This window comes from Ranitomeya variabilis, chromosome 4 (genome assembly GCF_051348905.1).
Source record: "Ranitomeya variabilis isolate aRanVar5 chromosome 4, aRanVar5.hap1, whole genome shotgun sequence".
NCBI classification, from domain to species: domain Eukaryota; kingdom Metazoa; phylum Chordata; class Amphibia; order Anura; family Dendrobatidae; genus Ranitomeya; species Ranitomeya variabilis.
Window position 1 is genome coordinate 583,537,366 of NC_135235.1, and position 20,029 is coordinate 583,557,394.

General features: G+C 46.6%; 1 protein-coding gene across 1 annotated transcript in view; it reads right to left on the bottom strand.

The window, feature by feature from the left end:
* The window catches only part of PSMF1 (proteasome inhibitor subunit 1), a 37,909-nt gene extending 19,585 nt beyond the window's left edge, over nucleotides 1-18,324 (bottom strand). Inside the window, exon 1 of the mRNA XM_077253041.1 lies at nucleotides 18,098-18,324. Within this exon, the coding sequence (XP_077109156.1) occupies nucleotides 18,098-18,232 (135 nt within the window). The 5' untranslated portion in view covers nucleotides 18,233-18,324. The remainder of the gene's footprint in view (nucleotides 1-18,097) is intronic.
* Nucleotides 18,325-20,029: the final 1,705 nt, after the last annotated feature.

The following is a 20,029-nucleotide window of genomic DNA, read 5'->3' on the forward strand; positions in this document are numbered from 1 at the left end:
ATTATAGAAAGCTGTATATCTGCCCCCAACCCAACCTGGAAGAGAAGAAAAATAACTTTTATTATACTCAATAATGGGGTGGTCCGGTCCTAGGGGTGTCGCTCTTCTTGGTCTGGCGCCTTCCATCTTCTTGCGATGCCGCCCTCCTTCTTGATTCGTGTGGATGACGCACCCCTGCATCATCCACACAGCCTGCTTGGCATCACGCTCCTGCGCAGGAGTAGTTATCTGCCCTCTGTTGAGGGCAGAGCAAAGTACTGCAGTGTGCAGGTCCCTTGAAAGGTCAGAGAGGCCCAGTGCCTGCGTACTGCAGCACTTTGCCGCCCCACAGGTGAGTATCATAAAAGTTATTTTTCTTCTCTTGCAGGTCGGGTTGGGGGCTTATATACAGCATTATAGCATGCGGTATATAAGCCATGAAAGGCAGTGGCCGTAACTCGAATCGGCCAAACCTGGTGACAGGTTCCTTTTAAAGGGAACCTGTCACCCCCAAAATCGAAGGTGAGCTAAGCCCACCGGCATCAGGTGCTTATCTACAGCATTCTGGAATGCTGTAGATAAGCCCCCGATGTATCCTGAAAGATGAGAAAAAGAGGTTAGATTATACTCACCCAGGGGTGGTCCAGCTGCAGTCCGCTCCGATGGGTGTCGCGGTCCGGTCTGGGGCCTCCCATCTTCACAGGATGACGTCCTCTTCTTGTCTTCACGCTCCGGTGCAGGCGTACTTTGTCTGCCCTGTTGAGGACAGAGCAAAGTACTGCAGTGCGCAGGTGCTGGGCCTCTCTGACCTTTCCCGACACCTGCGCACTGCAGTACTTTGCTCTGCCCTCAACAGGGAGATAAAGTACGCCTGCGCCGGAGCCACAGCGTGAAGACAAGAAGAGGACGTCATCTTATGAAGATGGGAGGCCCCAGACCGGACCCCGACGCCCATCGGATCGGACCGCCTGCCCAGGTGAGTATAATCTAACCTCTTTTTCTCCTCTCAGGATACATCGGGGGCTTATCTGTTGTGAATTCTGCTCTTGGGCTCCCTCCGGTGGTTGTCAGTGGTAGCGCTGCGGTCTCTGAATCTCAGCATTTATCAGGTGTGTTCACTTTTTGCAATTCTGACTGGGCTATTTAGTCTTGCCTGACCCTTTAGTCAGTGCCAGTTGTCCATTGTTCCTGGAGGATTCACATACCTGCCTGGTCTCTCCTGCTTTGCTGTTCATTCCAACAAAGATAAGTTCTGGCCTTGATTTTTTGCTGTCCACATGCTGTGGCCTTATTGTTCAGTTCTTTTCCATGTTTTTGTCTTGTCCAGCTTGGTCTGTATAAGGATATGTTTAGCCAAGCTGGTATCTCTGGAGATGCAGATATACCCTCCATATCTTTAGTTAGCTGTGGAGATTTTGTATTTTCTGTGGTGGATATTTTCTAGTGTTTTAATACTGACCGCATAGTACTCTGTCCTATCCTTTCTATTTAGCTAGAAGTGGCCTCCTTTGCTAAATTCTGATTTCAGTCTGTGTATGTTTTTTCCCTCTCCTCTCACAGTCAATATTTGTGGGGGGCTGTCTATCCTTTGGGGATTTTCTCTGAGGCAAGATAGAAAAGGGAAAACTATCTCTAGGGGTAATTAGTCCTCCGGCTGTGTCGAGATGTCTAGGGAGTGATAGGTACATTCCACGGCTACTTCTAGTTGCGGTGTTAAGTTCAGGGTCTGCGGTCAGTACAGGTACCACCTTCTCCAGAGTACGTCTCATGCTGCTCTTAGGCCACCAGATCATAACAGTACAACTGGCCAACAATGAGTTAACCGCATCTCAGAAGAAGGGAAGGAAAGTGCTGAGCCATTTTTTTTTCTGTAGTCTGTTGTTTTTTTTTTTCTTCCCTCTTTACCTCTGGGTGGCTCAGGAGTTCGGCGCTGGTATGGATGTTCAGGGATTGGCTTCTCGTGTGGATCAACTTGCTGCTAGAGTACAGGGTATTTCCGATTATATCGTTCAGACTCCGGTTTTAGAGGCTAGAATTCCAACTCCTGATTTGTTTTTTGGAGACAGGTCCAAATTTCTGAGCTTTAAAAATAACTGTAAACTGTTTTTTGCTCTGAAACCCCGTTCCTCTGGTGATCCCATCCAGCAGGTTAAAATTGTTATATCTCTGCTGCGTGGTGATCCCCAGGATTGGGCATTTGCACTGGAACCTGGGAATCCGGCGTTGCTTAATGTAGACGCCTTTTTTCAGGCGCTTGGGTTATTGTATGATGAACCTAATTCAGTGGATCATGCTGAGAAGACCTTGTTGGCCCTGTGTCAGGGTCAAGAAGCGGCAGAATCATATTGCCAGAAATTTAGAAAATAGTCTGTACTGACTAAATGGAATGAGGATGCCTTGGCGGCAATTTTCAGAAAGGGTCTTTCTGAATCCGTTAAAGATGTTATGGTGGGGTTCCCCACGCCTGCTGGTCTGAGTGATTCTATGTCTCTGGCCATTCAGATTGATCGGCGCTTGCGCAAGCGCAGAGTTGTGCACACTATGGCATTGTCTTCCGAGCGGAGTCCTGAGCCTATGCAGTGTGATAGGATTGTGTCTAGAGCTGAACGACAAGGATTCAGACGTCAGAATAGGTTGTGTTTTTACTGCGGCGATTCTGCTCATGTTATTTCTGATTGCCCTAGGCGTACCAAGAGAATCGCTAGTTCTGTTACCATCAGTACTGTACAACCTAAATTTCTGTCATCTGTGACCCTGATCTGCTCATTATCGTCATTTTCTGTCATGGCATTTGTGGATTCAGGCGCCGCTCTAAACTTAATGGACTTAGAATTTGCCAGTCGTTGTGGTTTCCCCTAGCAGCCTTTGCAGAGTCCTATTCCTTTGAGGGGCATTGATGCTACACCGTTGGCTAAAAATAAACCTCAGTTTTGGACACAGCTGACCATGTGCATGCCGCCAGCCCATCAGGAAGATTGTCGTTTTCTGGTGTTGCATAATTTGCATGATGCTATTGTGCTGGGTTTCCCATGGTTACAGGTGCATAATCCGGTATTAGATTGGAAATCTATGTCTGTGACTAGTTGGGGTTGTCAGGGGGTTCATGGTGACGTTCCTTTGATGTCAATTGCCTCCTCCCCCTCTTCTGAAATTCCTGAGTTTTTGTCAGATTTCCAGGATGTATTCAATGAGCCCAAGTCCAGTTCCCTTCCACCGCATAGGGACTGTGATTGTGCTATTGACTTGATTCCAGGCTGTAAGTTCCCTAAGGGCCGACTTTTCAACCTGTCTGTGCCAGAACATACCGCCATGCGGAGCTATGTTAAGGAGTCCTTGGAGAAGGGGCATATTCGGCCATCTTCTTCACCATTGGGAGCAGGTTTTTTTTTTGTTGCCAAAAAAGATGGCTCCTTGAGACCCTGTATTGATTATCGCCTCTTGAGTAAGATCACGGTCAAATTCCAATACCCTTTGCCTTTGCTTTCTGATCTGTTTGCTAGGATTAAGGGGGCTAGTTGGTTTACTAAGATTGACCTTCGAGGGGCATATAATCTTGTTCGTATTAAGCAGGGTGACGAATGGAAAACTGCGTTTAATACGCCCGAAGGTCATTTTGAATACCTTGTGATGCCATTCGGACTCTCTAATGCTCCATCTGTGTTTCAGTCTTTCATGCATGATATATTTCGGAATTATCTTGATAAATTCATGATTGTATATTTGGATGATATTTTGATTTTTTCAGATGATTGGGAGTCTCATGTGAAACAAGTCAGGATGGTATTTCAGGTCCTTCGTGATAATGCCTTGTTTGTGAAGGGGTCTAAGTGCCTCTTTGGAGTACAGAAGATTTCTTTTTTGGGCTTCATTTTTTCTCCCTCATCTATAGAAATGGATCCGGTTAAGGTTCAGGCAATTCATGATTGGATCCAGCCCACATCCGTGAAGAGCCTTCAGAAATTTTTGGGCTTTGCTAATTTTTATCGCCGTTTCATTGCCAACTTCTCCAGTGTGGTTAAACCCCTGACCGATTTGACGAAGAAAGGCGCTGATGTGACGAATTGGTCCTCTGCGGCTGTTTCTGCCTTTCAGGAGCTTAAACGCCGATTTACTTCTGCCCCTGTGTTGCGTCAGCCGGATGTTTCTCTTCCTTTTCAGGTTGAGGTTGACGCTTCTGAGATTGGGGCAGGGGCCGTTTTGTCTCAGAGGAATTCTGATGGTTCCTTGATGAAACCGTGTGCCTTCTTTTCTCAAAAGTTTTCGCCTGCGAAACGCAATTATGATGTCGGCAATCGTGAGTTGTTGGCTATGAAGTGGGCATTTGAGGAGTGGCGACATTGGCTTGAGGGGGCCAAGCACCGTATTGTGGTCTTGACCGATCATAAGAATCTGATTTACCTCGAGTCTGCCAAACGGCTGAATCCTAGACAGGCCCGATGGTCCCTGTTTTTCTCCCGTTTTGATTTTGTGGTCTCGTATCTTCCGGGTTCTAAGAATGTTAAGGCTGATGCCCTCTCTAGGAGCTTTTTGCCTGATTCTCCTGGGGTCCTTGAGCCGGTCGGCATTCTGAAGGAAGGGGTGATTCTTTCTGCCATCTCCCCTGATTTACGACGGGTTCTTCAGGAATTTCAGGCTGATAAACCTGACCGCTGTCCAGTGGGGAAACTGTTTGTTCCTGACAGATGGACTAATAAAGTGATTTCGGAGGTTTATTGTTCTGTGTTGGCTGGTCATCCTGGGATTTTTGGTAACAGAGATTTGGTTGGTAGGTCCTTTTAGTGGCCTTCTTTGTCACGGGATGTGCGTTCTTTTGTGCAGTCCTGTGGGACTTGTGCGTGGGCCAAGCCTTGCTATTCTCGTGCTAGTGGGTTGCTTTTGCCTTTGCCGGTCCCTGAGAGGCCTTGGACGCATATTTCTATGGATTTTATTTCAGATCTTCCGGTTTCCCAGAGGATGTCAGTTATCTGGGTGGTTTGTGACCGGTTTTCTAAGATGGTTCATTTGGTACCTTTGCCTAAGTTGCCTTCCTCTTCTGATTTGGTTCCGTTGTTTTTTCAGCATGTGGTTCGTTTGCATGGCATTCCGGAGAATATTGTGTCCGATAGAGGTTCCCAGTTTGTTTCTAGGTTTTGGCGGGCCTTTTGTGCTAGGCTGGGCATTGATTTGTCTTTTTCTTCCGCATTTCATCCTCAGACAGATGGCCAAACTGAGCGAACTAATCAGACTTTGGAAACTTATTTGAGATACTTTGTGTCTGCTGATCAGGATGATTGGGTGGCTTTCTTGCCATTGGCCGAGTTTGCCCTTAATAATCGGGCTAGTTCTGCTACCTTGGTTTCACCCTTCTTTTGTAACTCTGGTTTTCATCCTCGTTTTTCTTCGGGGCAGGTTGAGCCTTCTGATTGTCCTGGGGTGGACTCTGCAGTTGACAGGTTGCAGCAAATTTGGGCTCATGTTGTTGACAATTTGGTGTTGTCTCAGGAGGGGGCTCAGCTTTTTGCTAACCGTCGTCGGTGTGTTGGTTCCTGGCTTCGGGTTGGGGATTTGGTCTGGTTGTCTTCCCGTCATGTTCCTATGAAGGTTTCTTCCCCTAAGTTTAAGCCTCGGTTTATTGGCCCTTATAGGATTTCTGAGATTATCAATCCAGTGTCTTTTCGTTTGGCCCTTCCAGCCTCTTTTTCCATCCATAATGTTTTTCATAGATCTTTGTTGTGGAAATATGTGGTGCCCGTTGTTCCCTCTGTTGATCCTCCTGCCCCGGTGTTGATTGATGGGGAGTTGGAGTATGTGGTTGAGAAGATTTTGGATTCTCGTTTTTCGAGGCGGAAGCTTCAGTATCTTGTCAAATGGAAGGGTTATGGCCAGGAGGATAATTCTTGGGTTGTTGCCTCCGATGTTCATGCTGAGGATTTGGTTCGTGCCTTTCATTTGGCTCGTCCGGATCGGCCTGGGGGCTCTGGTGAGGGTTCGGTGACCCCTCCTCAAGGGGGGGGTACTGTTGTGAATTCTGCTCTTGGGCTCTCTCCGGTGGTTGTAAGTGGTAGCGCTGCTGTCTCTGAATCTCAGCATTTATCAGGTGTGTTCACTTTTTGCAATTCTGACTGGGCTATTTAGTCTTGCCTGACCCTTTAGTCAGTGCCAGTTGTCCATTGTTCCTGGAGGATTCACATACCTGCCTGGTCTCTCCTGCTTTGCTGTTCATTCCAACAAAGATAAGTTCTGGCCTTGATTTTTTGCTGTCCACATGCTGTGGCCTTATTGTTCAGTTCTTTTCCATGTTTTTGTCTTGTCCAGCTTGGTCTGTATAAGGATATGTTTAGCCAAGCTGGTATCTCTGGAGATGCAGATATACCCTCCATATCTTTAGTTAGCTGTGGAGATTTTGTATTTTCTGTGGTGGATATTTTCTAGTGTTTTAATACTGACCGCATAGTAATCTGTCCTATCCTTTCTATTTAGCTAGAAGTGGCCTCCTTTGCTAAATTCTGATTTCAGTCTGTGTATGTTTTTTCCCTCTCCTCTCACAGTCAATATTTGTGGGGGGCTGTCTATCCTTTGGGGATTTTCTCTGAGGCAAGATAGTTTTCCCTTTTCTATCTCTAGGGGTAATTAGTCCTCCGGCTGTGTCGAGATGTCTAGGGAGTGATAGGTACATTCCACGGCTACTTCTAGTTGCGGTGTTAAGTTCAGGGTCTGCGGTCAGTACAGGTACCACCTTCTCCAGAGTACGTCTCATGCTGCTCTTAGGCCACCAGATCATAACACTTATCTATAGCATTACAGAATGCGGTAGATAAGCCCCTGATGCCGGTGGGCTTAGCTCACCTTCGATTTTGGGGGTGACAGGTTCCCTTTAAACAAAGACAAACGTGACAACTATTTATATGCAGTGAGGGGAGACAACTATGAATAGCAGGCAGGGGTGACATATTTACAACAGACATAAAGCAGTGCTGTGGAGTAGGTAAGCCAAACCTCATACTCCCGACTGACTCCTCAGCACTGGTCACTACTGAGCATGTACATACAGTGCAGCACAGATTCATCTCCACAGCATTAATCACTACTGAGCATGTACATAAAGTGCAGCACAGATTCATCTCCACAGCACCGGTCACTACTGAGCATGTACATAAAGTACACCACAGATTCATCTCCACAGCACTGGTCACTACAAAGCATGTACATAAAGTGCAGCACAGATTCATCTCCACAGCACTGGTCAGCACCGCTTGTAGCTGGCTCATGGTATCGTATGTGATCAGCTCTATATGAAGTCCTCTGCATTTTTTGCTCACAGTCGGCTATAGCAGCTGATGTGAGCTAGGATCATCACTCATGTGTATGCCTTATAGAGGGATTCCTCTATGAGTGGTAGCGGTATTTGTGATATAACCAGCAGCACTGTGTTTTCTTCTCTGTGGCATATTGCTACCATTTATTGGTGGGATACTGTCAAGATTATTTATACATAACTATTCTTTCCCATATGATTGCCTTAATTATATTATGGTAGGGAGGTATTCTATCTATATGTTACTCCATCTTTAGGATTCATTAATGGGCTGTGTTCTATTGTATGATATTTAACCACAGTGTTGTCCATATAGGCACCCTATTTAGGGTCAGGGGCTCTAGTAAACCTGCGCAGGTGTTAGCCATATTGTGGGCTTTGTGTATAAGGGACAAGTGTGTTTCCTTTTTAATTGTTTTTAAATTATTTGTGTTTTTTCTACTGTATGTTCTGATTTGTTATTGCACATGAAGAAAAAGCTTTGTTCACTTTAGCCAAAATCCATGTGTGTGGTGATCCCCGTTTATATGACCTACGCTCTTCTGTCTGTTCTTTGATTATATTTACAACAGACATAAGCAGTGCTGTGGAGTAGGTAAGCCAAACCTCAGACTCCCGACTGACTCCTCAGCACTGGTCACTACTGAGCATGTACATACAGTGCAGCACAGATTCATCTCCACAGCATTAATCACTACTGAGCATGTACATACAGTGCAGCACAGATTCCACAGCACTGGTCAATACTGAGCATGCACATAAAGTGCAGCACAGATTCATTTCAACTAAAAGCCGAGATCCTTAGATCAGGAACAGAACAGACATTTATAGGACACTTCGTCACTTTCCCAAATTCTTATGGAAACATTTACAGCACATCCTGCATTGTACTACTGTACACAATGTATTAAATATTTCAAGAGTCGTTCCATTTTATACTGACACCGACTCCACAGCTCTGGACAAAAGTGACGAAACTATAAGCAGGCAGGGGTGCCAACTATTTATATCCAGGTAAGGGTGACAACTCTTTATATACATGCACTGGTGACATCCCTCTATAAGGCAGTATAAGGTCCACAGATGACCGAGTCGTTGGCCATTGTACATATTGGAGATATATGCTGACACTATTATAAAACGACATATGATTTTCTGATCGTATTCCTTGGCATCGCACTGCTGTGGTTAATTTTCTCTACACTTGGGTGGATTTCCACTACCACTGCAGCAACCTTCACCAAACTAGTTGAGCCCAGCCATTATAATCTAGTGACCTATTTATAAGCAAACTGGGTGACACCTACAGTATTTATAAGCAGACAGGAGAGTCACCTAATTATACCCAAGCAGGGGTGACACAACGCTTTATAGACAGGCAGGGGTGACAACGATTTACAGGCAAGCAGGGGTGACAACTATCTATACCAAAGCAGGGGTGACCACTTATTAGCATGTGGGGGTATCTATTTATAAACAGGCTGAGGTGACAACTTAATATGTAGGAAAGAGATACATTTATAAGCAGGCAGTGGAGCGCCCTTCTAGGCAGGGGAGTCACAACTTTTTAAAGGCAGGCAAAGGAGACAACTATTTATAAGAAGGTGGGGTGACAACTATTTATAGGCAGGCACTAGAGATGGACCTAACTCTTTATAGACTGGCAGGGGAGAGCTAACTCTTTATAGACTGGCAGGGGAGAACTAACTCTTTGTAGACAGGCAGGGGAGAGCTAACTCTTTATAGACTGGCAGGGGAGAACTAACTCTTTATAGACAGACAGGGGAGAGCTAACTCTTTATAGACTGGCAGGAGAGATAGACCTAACTCTTTATAGACTGGCAGGGGAGCTCTAACTCTTTATAGACAGGCAGGGGAGCTATAACTCTTTATAGACTGGCAGGGGAGAGCTAACTCTTTATAGACAGGCAGGGGAGAGCTAATGTTATACACTGGCAGGGGAGAGCTAACTCTTTATAGACTGGCAGGGGAGAGCCAACTCTTTATAGACAGGCAGGGGAGAACTCTTTATAGACAGGCAGGGGAGAGCTAACTCTTTATAGACAGGCAGGGGAGAGCTAATATTATACACTGGCAGGAGAGAGCTAACTCTTTATAGACTGGTAGGGGAGAACTAACTTTATAGACTGGCAGGGGAGAGCTAACTCTTTATAGACAGGCAGGGGAGTGCTACCTCTTTATAGACTGGCAGGGGAGAACTCTTTATAGACAGGCAGGGGAGAGCTAACTCTTTATAGACTGGCAGGGGAGAGCTAACTTTATAGACAGGCAGGGGAGAGCTAACTCTTTATAGACTGGCAGGGAACAACTAACTCTTTATAGACAGGCAGGGGAGAGCTAACTCTTTATAGACAGGCAGGGGAGAGCTAACTCTTTATAGACAGGCAGGGGAGAGCTAACTCTTTATAGACAGGCAGGGAAGAACTAACTCTTTATAGACAGGCAGGGGAGAACTAACTCTTTATAGACAGGCAGGGGAGAACTAACTCTTTATAGACTGGCAGGGGAGAGCTAACTTTATAGACAGGGGAGAACTAACTCTTTATAGACAGGCAGGGGAGAACTAACTCTTTATAGACTGGCAGGGGAGAGCTAACTCTTTATAGACTGGTAGGGGAGAACTAACTCTTTATAGACTGGCAGGGGAGAGCAAACTCTTTATAGACTAACAGGGGAGAGCTAACTCTTTATAGACTGGCAGGGAAGAACTAACTCTTTATAGACTGGCAGAGGAGAGCTAACTCTTTATAGACAGGCAGGGGAGAGGTAACTCTTTATAGACAGGCAGGGGAGAGCTAACTTTATAGACAGGCAGGGGAGAGCTAATATTATAGACAGGCAGGGGAGAGCTAACTCTTTATAGGCAGGCAGGGAAGAACTAACTCTTTATAGACTGGCAGGGGAGAACTAACTCTTTATATACTGGCAGGGGAGAGCTAACTCTTTAGAGACTGGCAGGGGAGAGCTAACTCTTTATAGACTGGCAGGGGAGAACTAACTCTTTATAGACTGGCAGGGGAGAGCTAACTCCTTATAGACTGGCAGGGGAGAGCTAACTCTTTGTAGACAGGCAGGGGAGAGGTAACTCTTTATAGACAGGCAGGGGAGAGCTAACTTCATAGACAGGCAGGGGAGAGCTAAATTTATAGACAGGCAGGGGAGAGCTAACTCTTTATAGACTGGCAGGGGAGAACTAACTCTTTATAGACTGGCAGGGGAGAGCTAACTCTTTATAGACTGGCAGGGGAGAGCTAACTCTTTATAGCCTGGCAGGGGAGAGCTAACTTTATAGACAGGCAGGGGAGAACTAACTTTTTCTAGACTGGCAGGGGAGAGCTAACTCTTTATAGACAGGCAGGGGAGAACTAACTTTTTATAGACTGGCAGGGGAGAGCTAACTCTTTATAGACAGGGGAGAACTAATTCTTTATAGACAGGCAGGGGAGAACTAACTCCTTATAGACTGGCAGGGGAGAGCTAACTCTTTGTAGACTGGCAGGGGAGAGCTAACTCTTTATAGCCTGGCAGGGGAGAGCTAACTTTATAGACAGGCAGGGGAGAACTAACTCTTTATAGACTGGCAGGGGAGAGCTAACTCTTTATAGACAGGCAGGGGAGAACTAACTCTTTATAGACTGGCAGGGGAGAGCTAACTCTTTATAGACAGGCAGGGGAGAACTAACTCCTTATAGACTGGCAGGGGAGAGCTAACTCTTTGTAGACAGGCAGGGGAGAGGTAACTCTTTATAGACAGGCAGGGGAGAGCTAACTTCATAGACAGGCAGGGGAGAGCTAAATTTATAGACAGGCAGGGGAGAGCTAACTCTTTATAGACTGGCAGGGGAGAACTAACTCTTTATAGACTGGCAGGGGAGAGCTAACTCTTTATAGACTGGCAGGGGAGAGCTAACTCTTTATAGCCTGGCAGGGGAGAGCTAACTTTATAGACAGGCAGGGGAGAACTAACTTTTTCTAGACTGGCAGGGGAGAGCTAACTCTTTATAGACAGGCAGGGGAGAACTAACTTTTTATAGACTGGCAGGGGAGAGCTAACTCTTTATAGACAGGGGAGAACTAATTCTTTATAGACAGGCAGGGGAGAACTAACTCCTTATAGACTGGCAGGGGAGAGCTAACTCTTTGTAGACTGGCAGGGGAGAACTAACTCTTTATAGACTGGCAGGGGAGAGCTAACTCTTTATAGACTGGCAGGGGAGAGCTAACTCTATAGACTGGCAGGAGAGAGCTAACTTTATAGACAGGCAGGGGAGAACTAACTCTTTATAGACAGGCAGGGGAGAGCTAACTCTTTATAGACTGGCAGGGGAGAACTAACTCTTTATAGACTGGCAGGGGAGAGCTAACTCTTTATAGATTGGCAGGGGAGAGCTAACTCTTTATAGACTGGCAGGGGAGAGCTAACTTTATAGACAGGCAGGGGAGAACTAACTCTTTATAGACTGGCAGGGGAGAGCTAACTCTTTATAGACAGGCAGGGGAGAACTAACTCTTTATAGACTGGCAGGGGAGAGCTAACTCTTTATAGACTGGCAGGGGAGAACTAACTCTTTATAGACTGGCAGGGGAGAACTCTTTATACACTGGCAGGGGAGCGCTAACTCTTTATAGACAAGCAGGGGAGAACTAACTCTTTATAGACTGGCAGGGGAGAGCTAACTCTTTATAGACAGGGGAGAACTAACTCTTTATAGACAGGCAGGGGAGAGCTAACTCTATAGACTGGCAGGGGAGAGCTAACTTTATAGACAGGCAGGGGAGAACTAACTCTTTATAGACTGGCAGGGGAGAACTAACTCTTTATAGACTGGCAGGGGAGAGCTAACTCTTTATAGACTGGCAGGGGAGAGCTAACTCTTTATAGACTGGCAGGGGAGAACTAACTCTTTATAGACTGGCAGGGGAGAGCTAACTCTTTATAGACTGGCAGGGGAGAGCTAACTCTTTATAGCCTGGCAGGGGAGAGCTAACTTTATAGACAGGCAGGGGAGAACTAACTCTTTATAGACTGGCAGGGGAGAGCTCACTCTTTATAGACAGGCAGGGGAGAACTAACTCCTTATAGACTGGCAGGGGAGAGCTAACTCTTTGTAGACTGGCAGGGGAGAACTAACTCTTTATAGACTGGCAGGGGAGAGCTAACTCTTTATAGACTGGCAGGGGAGAACTAACTCTTTATAGACTGGCAGGGGAGAGCTAACTCTTTATAGACAGGGGAGAACTAATTCTTTATAGACAGGCAGGGGAGAACTAACTCCTTATAGACTGGCAGGGGAGAGCTAACTCTTTGTAGACAGGCAGGGGAGAGGTAACTCTTTATAGACAGGCAGGGGAGAGCTAACTTCATAGACAGGCAGGGGAGAGCTAAATTTATAGACAGGCAGGGGAGAGCTAACTCTTTATAGACAGGCAGGGAAGAACTAACTCTTTATAGACTGGCAGGGGAGAACTAACTCTTTATAGACTGGCAGGGGAGAGCTAACTCTTTATAGACTGGCAGGGGAGAGCTAACTCTTTATAGACTGGCAGGGGAGAACTAACTCTTTATAGACTGGCAGGGGAGAGCTAACTCTTTATAGACAGGCAGGGGAGAGCTAACTCTTTATAGCCTGGCAGGGGAGAGCTAACTTTATAGACAGGCAGGGGAGAACTAACTTTTTCTAGACTGGCAGGGGAGAGCTAACTCTTTATAGACAGGCAGGGGAGAACTAACTCTTTATAGACAGGGGAGAACTAATTCTTTATAGACAGGCAGGGGAGAACTAACTCCTTATAGACTGGCAGGGGAGAGCTAACTCTTTGTAGACTGGCAGGGGAGAACTAACTCATTATAGACTGGCAGGGGAGAGCTAACTCTTTATAGACTGGCAGGGGAGAACTAACTCTTTATAGACTGGCAGGGGAGAGCTAACTCTTTATAGATTGGCAGGGGAGAGCTAACTCTTTATAGACTGGCAGGGGAGAGCTAACTTTATAGACAGGCAGGGGAGAACTAACTCTTTATAGACTGGCAGGGGAGAGCTAACTCTTTATAGACAGGCAGGGGAGAACTAACTCTTTATAGACTGGCAGGGGAGAGCTAACTCTTTATAGACTGGCAGGGGAGAACTAACTCTTTATAGACTGGCAGGGGAGAACTCTTTATACACTGGCAGGGGAGCGCTAACTCTTTATAGACAAGCAGGGGAGAACTAACTCTTTATAGACTGGCAGGGGAGAGCTAACTCTTTATAGACAGGGGAGAACTAACTCTTTATAGACAGGCAGGGGAGAGCTAACTCTATAGACTGGCAGGGGAGAGCTAACTTTATAGACAGGCAGGGGAGAACTAACTCTTTATAGACAGGCAGGGGAGAGCTAACTCTTTATACACTGGCAGGGGAGAACTCTTTATACACTGGCAGGGGAGCGCTAACTCTTTATAGACAAGCAGGGGAGAACTAACTTTATAGACTGGCAGGGGAGAGCTAACTCTTTATAGACAGGGGAGAACTAACTCTTTATAGACAGGCAGGGCAGAGCTAACTCTATAGACTGGCAGGGGAGAGCTAACTTTATAGACAGGCAGGGGAGAACTAACTCTTTATAGACAGGCAGGGGAGAGCTAACTCTTTATAGACAGGCAGGGGAAAGCTAACTCTTTATACACTGGCAGGGGAGAACTCTTTATACACTGGCAGGGGAGCGCTAACTCTTTATAGACAAGCAGGGGAGAACTAACTCTTTATAGACAGGCAGGGGAGAGCTAACTCTTTATAGACAGGCAGGGGAGAACTAACTCTTTATAGACAGGCAGGGGAGAACTAACTCTTTATAGACTGGCAGGGGAGAGCTAACTTTATAGACAGGCAGGGGAGAACTAACTCTTTATAGACTGGCAGGGGAGAGCTAACTCTTTATAGACAGGGGAGAACTAACTCTTTATAGACAGGCAGGGGAGAACTAACTCTTTATAGACTGGCAGGGGAGAGCTAACTCTTTATAGACTGGCAGGGGAGAACTAACTCTTTATAGACTGGCAGGGGAGATCTAACTCTTTATAGACAGGGGAGAACTAACTCTGTATAGACAGGCAGGGGAGAACTAACTCTTTATAGACTGGAAGGGGAGAGCTAACTCTTTATAGACTGGCAGGGGAGAACTAACTCTTTATAGACTGGCAGGGGAGAGCTAACTTTATAGACAGGCAGGGGAGAGCTAACTCTTTATACACTGGCAGGGGAGAACTCTTTATACACTGGCAGGGGAGCGCTAACTCTTTATAGACAAGCAGGGGAGAACTAACTCTTTATAGACTGGCAGGGGAGAGCTAACTCTTTATAGACAGGGGAGAACTAACTCTTTATAGACAGGCAGGGGAGAACTAACTCTATAGACTGGCAGGGGAGAGCTAACTTTATAGACAGGCAGGGGAGAACTAACTCTTTATACACTGGCAGGGGAGAACTCTTTATACACTGGCAGGGGAGAACTAACTCTTTATAGACAGGCAGGGAAGAGCTAACTCTTTATAGACAGGCAGGGGAGAACTAACTCTTTATAGACTGGCTGGGGAGAGCTAACTCTTTATAGACAGGCAGGGGAGAGCTAACTTTAAAGACTGGCAGGGGAGAGCTAACTCTTTATAGACAGGCAGGGGAGAACTAACTTTATAGACAGGCAGGGGAGAGCTAACTCTTTAGAGACAGGCAGGGGAGAACTAACTCTTTAGAGACTGGCAGGGGAGAGCTAACTCTTTAGAGACAGGCAGGGGAGAGCTAACTCTTTAGAGACTGGCAGGGGAGAGCTAACTCTTTATAGACTGGCAGGGGAGAACTAACTCTTTATAGACTGGCAGGGGAGAGCTAACTCTTTATAGACTGGCAGGGGAGAACTAACTCTTTATAGACAGGCAGGGGAGAGCTAACTCTTTATAGACATGCAGGGGAGAACTAACTTTATAGATAGGCAGGTGAGAACTAACTCTTTATAGATAGGCAGGGGAGAGCTAACTCTTTAGAGACAGGCAGGGGAGAACTAACTCTTTATAGACAGGCAGGGGAGAACTAACTCTTTATAGACTGGCAGGGGAAAGCTAACTCTTTAGAGACAGGCAGGGGAGAACTAACTCTTTAGAGACTGGCAGGGGAGAGCTAACTCTTTATAGACAGGCAGGGGAGAGCTAACTCTTTATAGACATGCAGGGGAGAACTAACTTTATAGACAGGCAGGTGAGAACTAACTCTTTATAGATAGGCAGGGGGAGAGCTAACTCTTTAGAGACAGGCAGGGGAGAACTAACTCTTTATAGACAGGCAGGGGAGAACTAACTCTTTATAGACTGGCAGGGGAAAGCTAACTCTTTAGAGACAGGCAGGGGAGAACTAACTCTTTAGAGACTGGCAGGGGAGAGCTAACTCTTTATAGACAGGCAGGGGAGAGCTAACTCTTTATAGACTGGCAGGGGAGAGCTAACTCTTTATAGACAGGCAGGGGAGAGCTAACTCTTTATAGACTGGCAGGGGAGAACTAACTCTTTATAGACAGGCAGGGAAGAACTAACTCTTTATAGACAGGCAGGGGAGAACTAACTCTTTATAGACTGGCAGGGGAAAGCTAACTCTTTAGAGACAGGCAGGGGAGAACTAACTCTTTAGAGACTGGCAGGGAAGAGCTAACTCTTTATAGACAGGCAGGGGAGAGCTAACTCTTTATAGACAGGCAGGGGAGAGCTAACTCTTTATAGACAGGCAGGGGAGAGCTAACTCTTTATAGACTGGCAGGGGAGAACTAACTCTTTATAGACTGGCAGGGGAGAGCTAACTCTTTATAGACAGGCAGGGGAGAACTAACTCTTTATAGACAGGCAGGGGAGAACTAACTCTTTATAGACAGGCAGGGAAGAGCTAACTCTTTATAGACAGGCAGGGGAGAACTAACTCTTTATAGACAGGCAGGGGAGAGCTAACTCTTTATAGACATGCAGGGGAGAACTAACTTTATAGATAGGCAGGTGAGAACTAACTCTTTATAGATAGGCAGGGGAGAGCTAACTCTTTAGAGACAGGCAGGGGAGAACTAACTCTTTATAGACAGGCAGGGGAGAACTAACTCTTTATAGACTGGCAGGGGAAAGCTAACTCTTTAGAGACAGGCAGGGGAGAACTAACTCTTTAGAGACTGGCAGGGGAGAGCTAACTCTTTATAGACAGGCAGGGGAGAGCTAACTCTTTATAGACATGCAGGGGAGAACTAACTTTATAGACAGGCAGGTGAGAACTAACTCTTTATAGATAGGCAGGGGGAGAGCTAACTCTTTAGAGACAGGCAGGGGAGAACTAACTCTTTATAGACAGGCAGGGGAGAACTAACTCTTTATAGACTGGCAGGGGAAAGCTAACTCTTTAGAGACAGGCAGGGGAGAACTAACTCTTTAGAGACTGGCAGGGGAGAGCTAACTCTTTATAGACAGGCAGGGGAGAGCTAACTCTTTATAGACTGGCAGGGGAGAGCTAACTCTTTATAGACAGGCAGGGGAGAGCTAACTCTTTATAGACTGGCAGGGGAGAACTAACTCTTTATAGACAGGCAGGGAAGAACTAACTCTTTATAGACAGGCAGGGGAGAACTAACTCTTTATAGACTGGCAGGGGAAAGCTAACTCTTTAGAGACAGGCAGGGGAGAACTAACTCTTTAGAGACTGGCAGGGAAGAGCTAACTCTTTATAGACAGGCAGGGGAGAGCTAACTCTTTATAGACAGGCAGGGGAGAGCTAACTCTTTATAGACAGGCAGGGGAGAGCTAACTCTTTATAGACTGGCAGGGGAGAACTAACTCTTTATAGACTGGCAGGGGAGAGCTAACTCTTTATAGACTGGCAGGGGAGAGCTAACTCTTTATAGACAGGCAGGGGAGAGCTAACTTTATAGACTGGCAGGGGAGAGCTAACTCTTTATAGACAGGCAGGGGAGAACTAACTTTATAGACAGGCAGGGGAGAGCTAACTCTTTAGAGACAGGCAGGGGAGAGCTAACTCTTTAGAGACTGGCAGGGGAGAGCTAACTCTTTAGAGACAGGCAGGGGAGAGCTAACTCTTTAGAGACTGGCAGGGGAGAGCTAACTCTTTAGAGACTGGCAGGGGAGAACTAACTCTTTAGAGACAGGCAGGGGAGAGCTAACTCTTTAGAGACTGGCAGGGGAGAACTAACTCTTTATAGACTGGCAGGGGAGAGCTAACTCTTTATAGACTGGCAGGGGAGAACTAACTCTTTATAGACAGGCAGGGGAGAGCTAACTCTTTATAGACAGGCAGGGGAGAGCTAACTCTTTATAGACATGCAGGGGAGAACTAACTTTATAGACAGGCAGGTGAGAACTAACTCTTTATAGATAGGCAGGGGAGAGCTAACTCTTTAGAGACTGGCAGGGAAGAGCTAACTCTTTAGAGACTGGCAGGGGAGACTGTTTATAAGCAGGTGGGTGACAATACTTTGAGAAAGTAAAGAAGACAACTATTATTAGGCAGGGATAATAACGATTTACAGCAGGCGGGGGTTGGCAACTACTATCGGCAGTGGAGCCACTTATTTCTAGGCCACCATTATTAGGTGGGGAAATATCTATTTATATTGACACAATTACTTATAGGCAGGAAGGGGTGACTACTATTATTAAGTCGAGGGGGGTATCTATTTATTGACTGGTAGGGGCGACACAGGCGTTCCCAGCCGAGCAGGGGTGACACAGCTGAAATATGTGGGCTGCACAGTGTATGACATGCACACAGCAAAGGAGCTGCGCATCACCTGCTCGCTTAGGCCCAGGAGGCGGAGACCGTGGTTGATCAGCTCCCAGTGGATGAAGCAGATGAGCGGGTCCTGGGGCCTAGTGATCTCAGGAGATGCCAGTTCTAACAGCAGCTCTATGCCGGGAGTCGCCATGTTTGTTGCTATCAGCAGAGCAGACTAGAGCACGCCACACAACAGTTCCGTGAACACCACTAAAACCCGCGATATTTCCGTGTGCATTTCCAGGCTTGACCACTAGATGGCGCAGAATAGCTTTTTAGAAGACAGCTCTGGTGTCCTGCGTGCAAACCGCCACTAGATGCCGCCAGGGGGCCGAGCTGCTCAGATCACAGCACAGTGCAGAGCTGTGTGGATCAATAGCTGCTACCAGAGATGGGGGTGGGGAATATTCATACTGTGCGGTCCTGGGGGAACAGGAGCTTGTTCTGCTATATGCAATCCACTGAAATACTGGATCCATGCACAAATACATGGGACTGCAGGCACAGCTAGAATTATCTGCACTCACCAAGAGGCACAAGGAGCAAATTACAATTTCAGCTGTATGCACTATATAACTAGATAAAGTAATTGTTTTTTTATGTAAACTTGTTTAAAATTCTGTCTGTCGTAATATAGCCACAGAGCGTTCAATAGTTATAAAACCCACCACTAGAGGGAGCTCACTGCATATGTGGGGGAGTTGATTTCTGACAGGTCACAAACCCGACTGTAGGGCAAGCGCCACTTTCCGTTTTATCTGCGTCCTCAGGAAACGGATATGGTTGCAAACTACATTGTAGCCAGGAGCCATTGACTCCAAGCTCCGCCATTCACCCTCGTCAACCAGTCATCATTGCTCCTGCCTGGGGTGACCGTGTCTTACACAAGAATAGTGGTTCTTGCAATTAAAACCACTAGACCTGGCACTCAGAGGACAATTTTACTACTATTGGAACAAGTGATATATCCGTACAGGTAATAGTGCAACGCTAAAAATAATACCTGTCTAGTGGCCGTCCGATGAGCCAGTGCTGAGAAATCAACCTTTAAAGAGAACCTGTCAGCAGGATTTAGCCCTGTAAACTAAAGGCCATAATGTCGCTGTGATACTGATTAATATGATACCTGATATGAAGGGATCTGCTCAGTGGCTGCTGAATACTCACCTTCTGAAGTTTTCATAAAATGGCGTCTTGTGGGGCAGGGTCTTCTTCTGAATCTCCCTCCAGCCTCCTCTGCTTCTTGTATTCAGTGATCTGCTTCCTTCAGCGGCCATCATTGTGTGGACAGCAGTGGGATCCGGCGCTGTAATGGCGGCGGTTTTTGCGGTATTTCACAGTAAACAGTCTCTCAATAAAGCACGGTTCAGGCACAGTCTTTTAGGCGCACATGACCCGATTTGCTGGGTCAGTCCATCCTGTTTGTGATGCCAAAATGGGTCGTCTCTACTGGGCAGCGGGGTACTCGGTACCGGGTCCTGAGTTCACAGGGGGATGTCACGGCGGCGACCCGGGCCGTGGCCCTGGAGCGCCCATGTAAAAGGGGAAAGGTCTTTAGAGGGAATAAAGTTTGTGTTTGTGACGCCACCTGTTGTATTCGGTCAGTGGGGACCGACTCTGCTTTAAGGGGTCCTCTGGGGTGATGTTATGGCAGCTAGATGGTATAACTTCCCACAGATGAAGTATGTCCCCAGGGCTCCCAGTGTGTAGATGGAAGATGGTGAGGAGTGCAGTAAAGAATGATGACACAAGGTTGCAGTCTCTTTACCTTGGTTTACTGAAGACTCCAACATCCACAGTCCAGAGCACCAGATCACAGGGCAGGCAGAGTCCGGCCGGCTTGAAGGCAAGTTAGGAGTCCCCTTACCCAGGTGGAAATCAAAAGTCTTCCTTTAGCGCCGTAGTGTTGTAGTCCCTTACTGCTAAAAGCTCACATAAGGTCCCCACA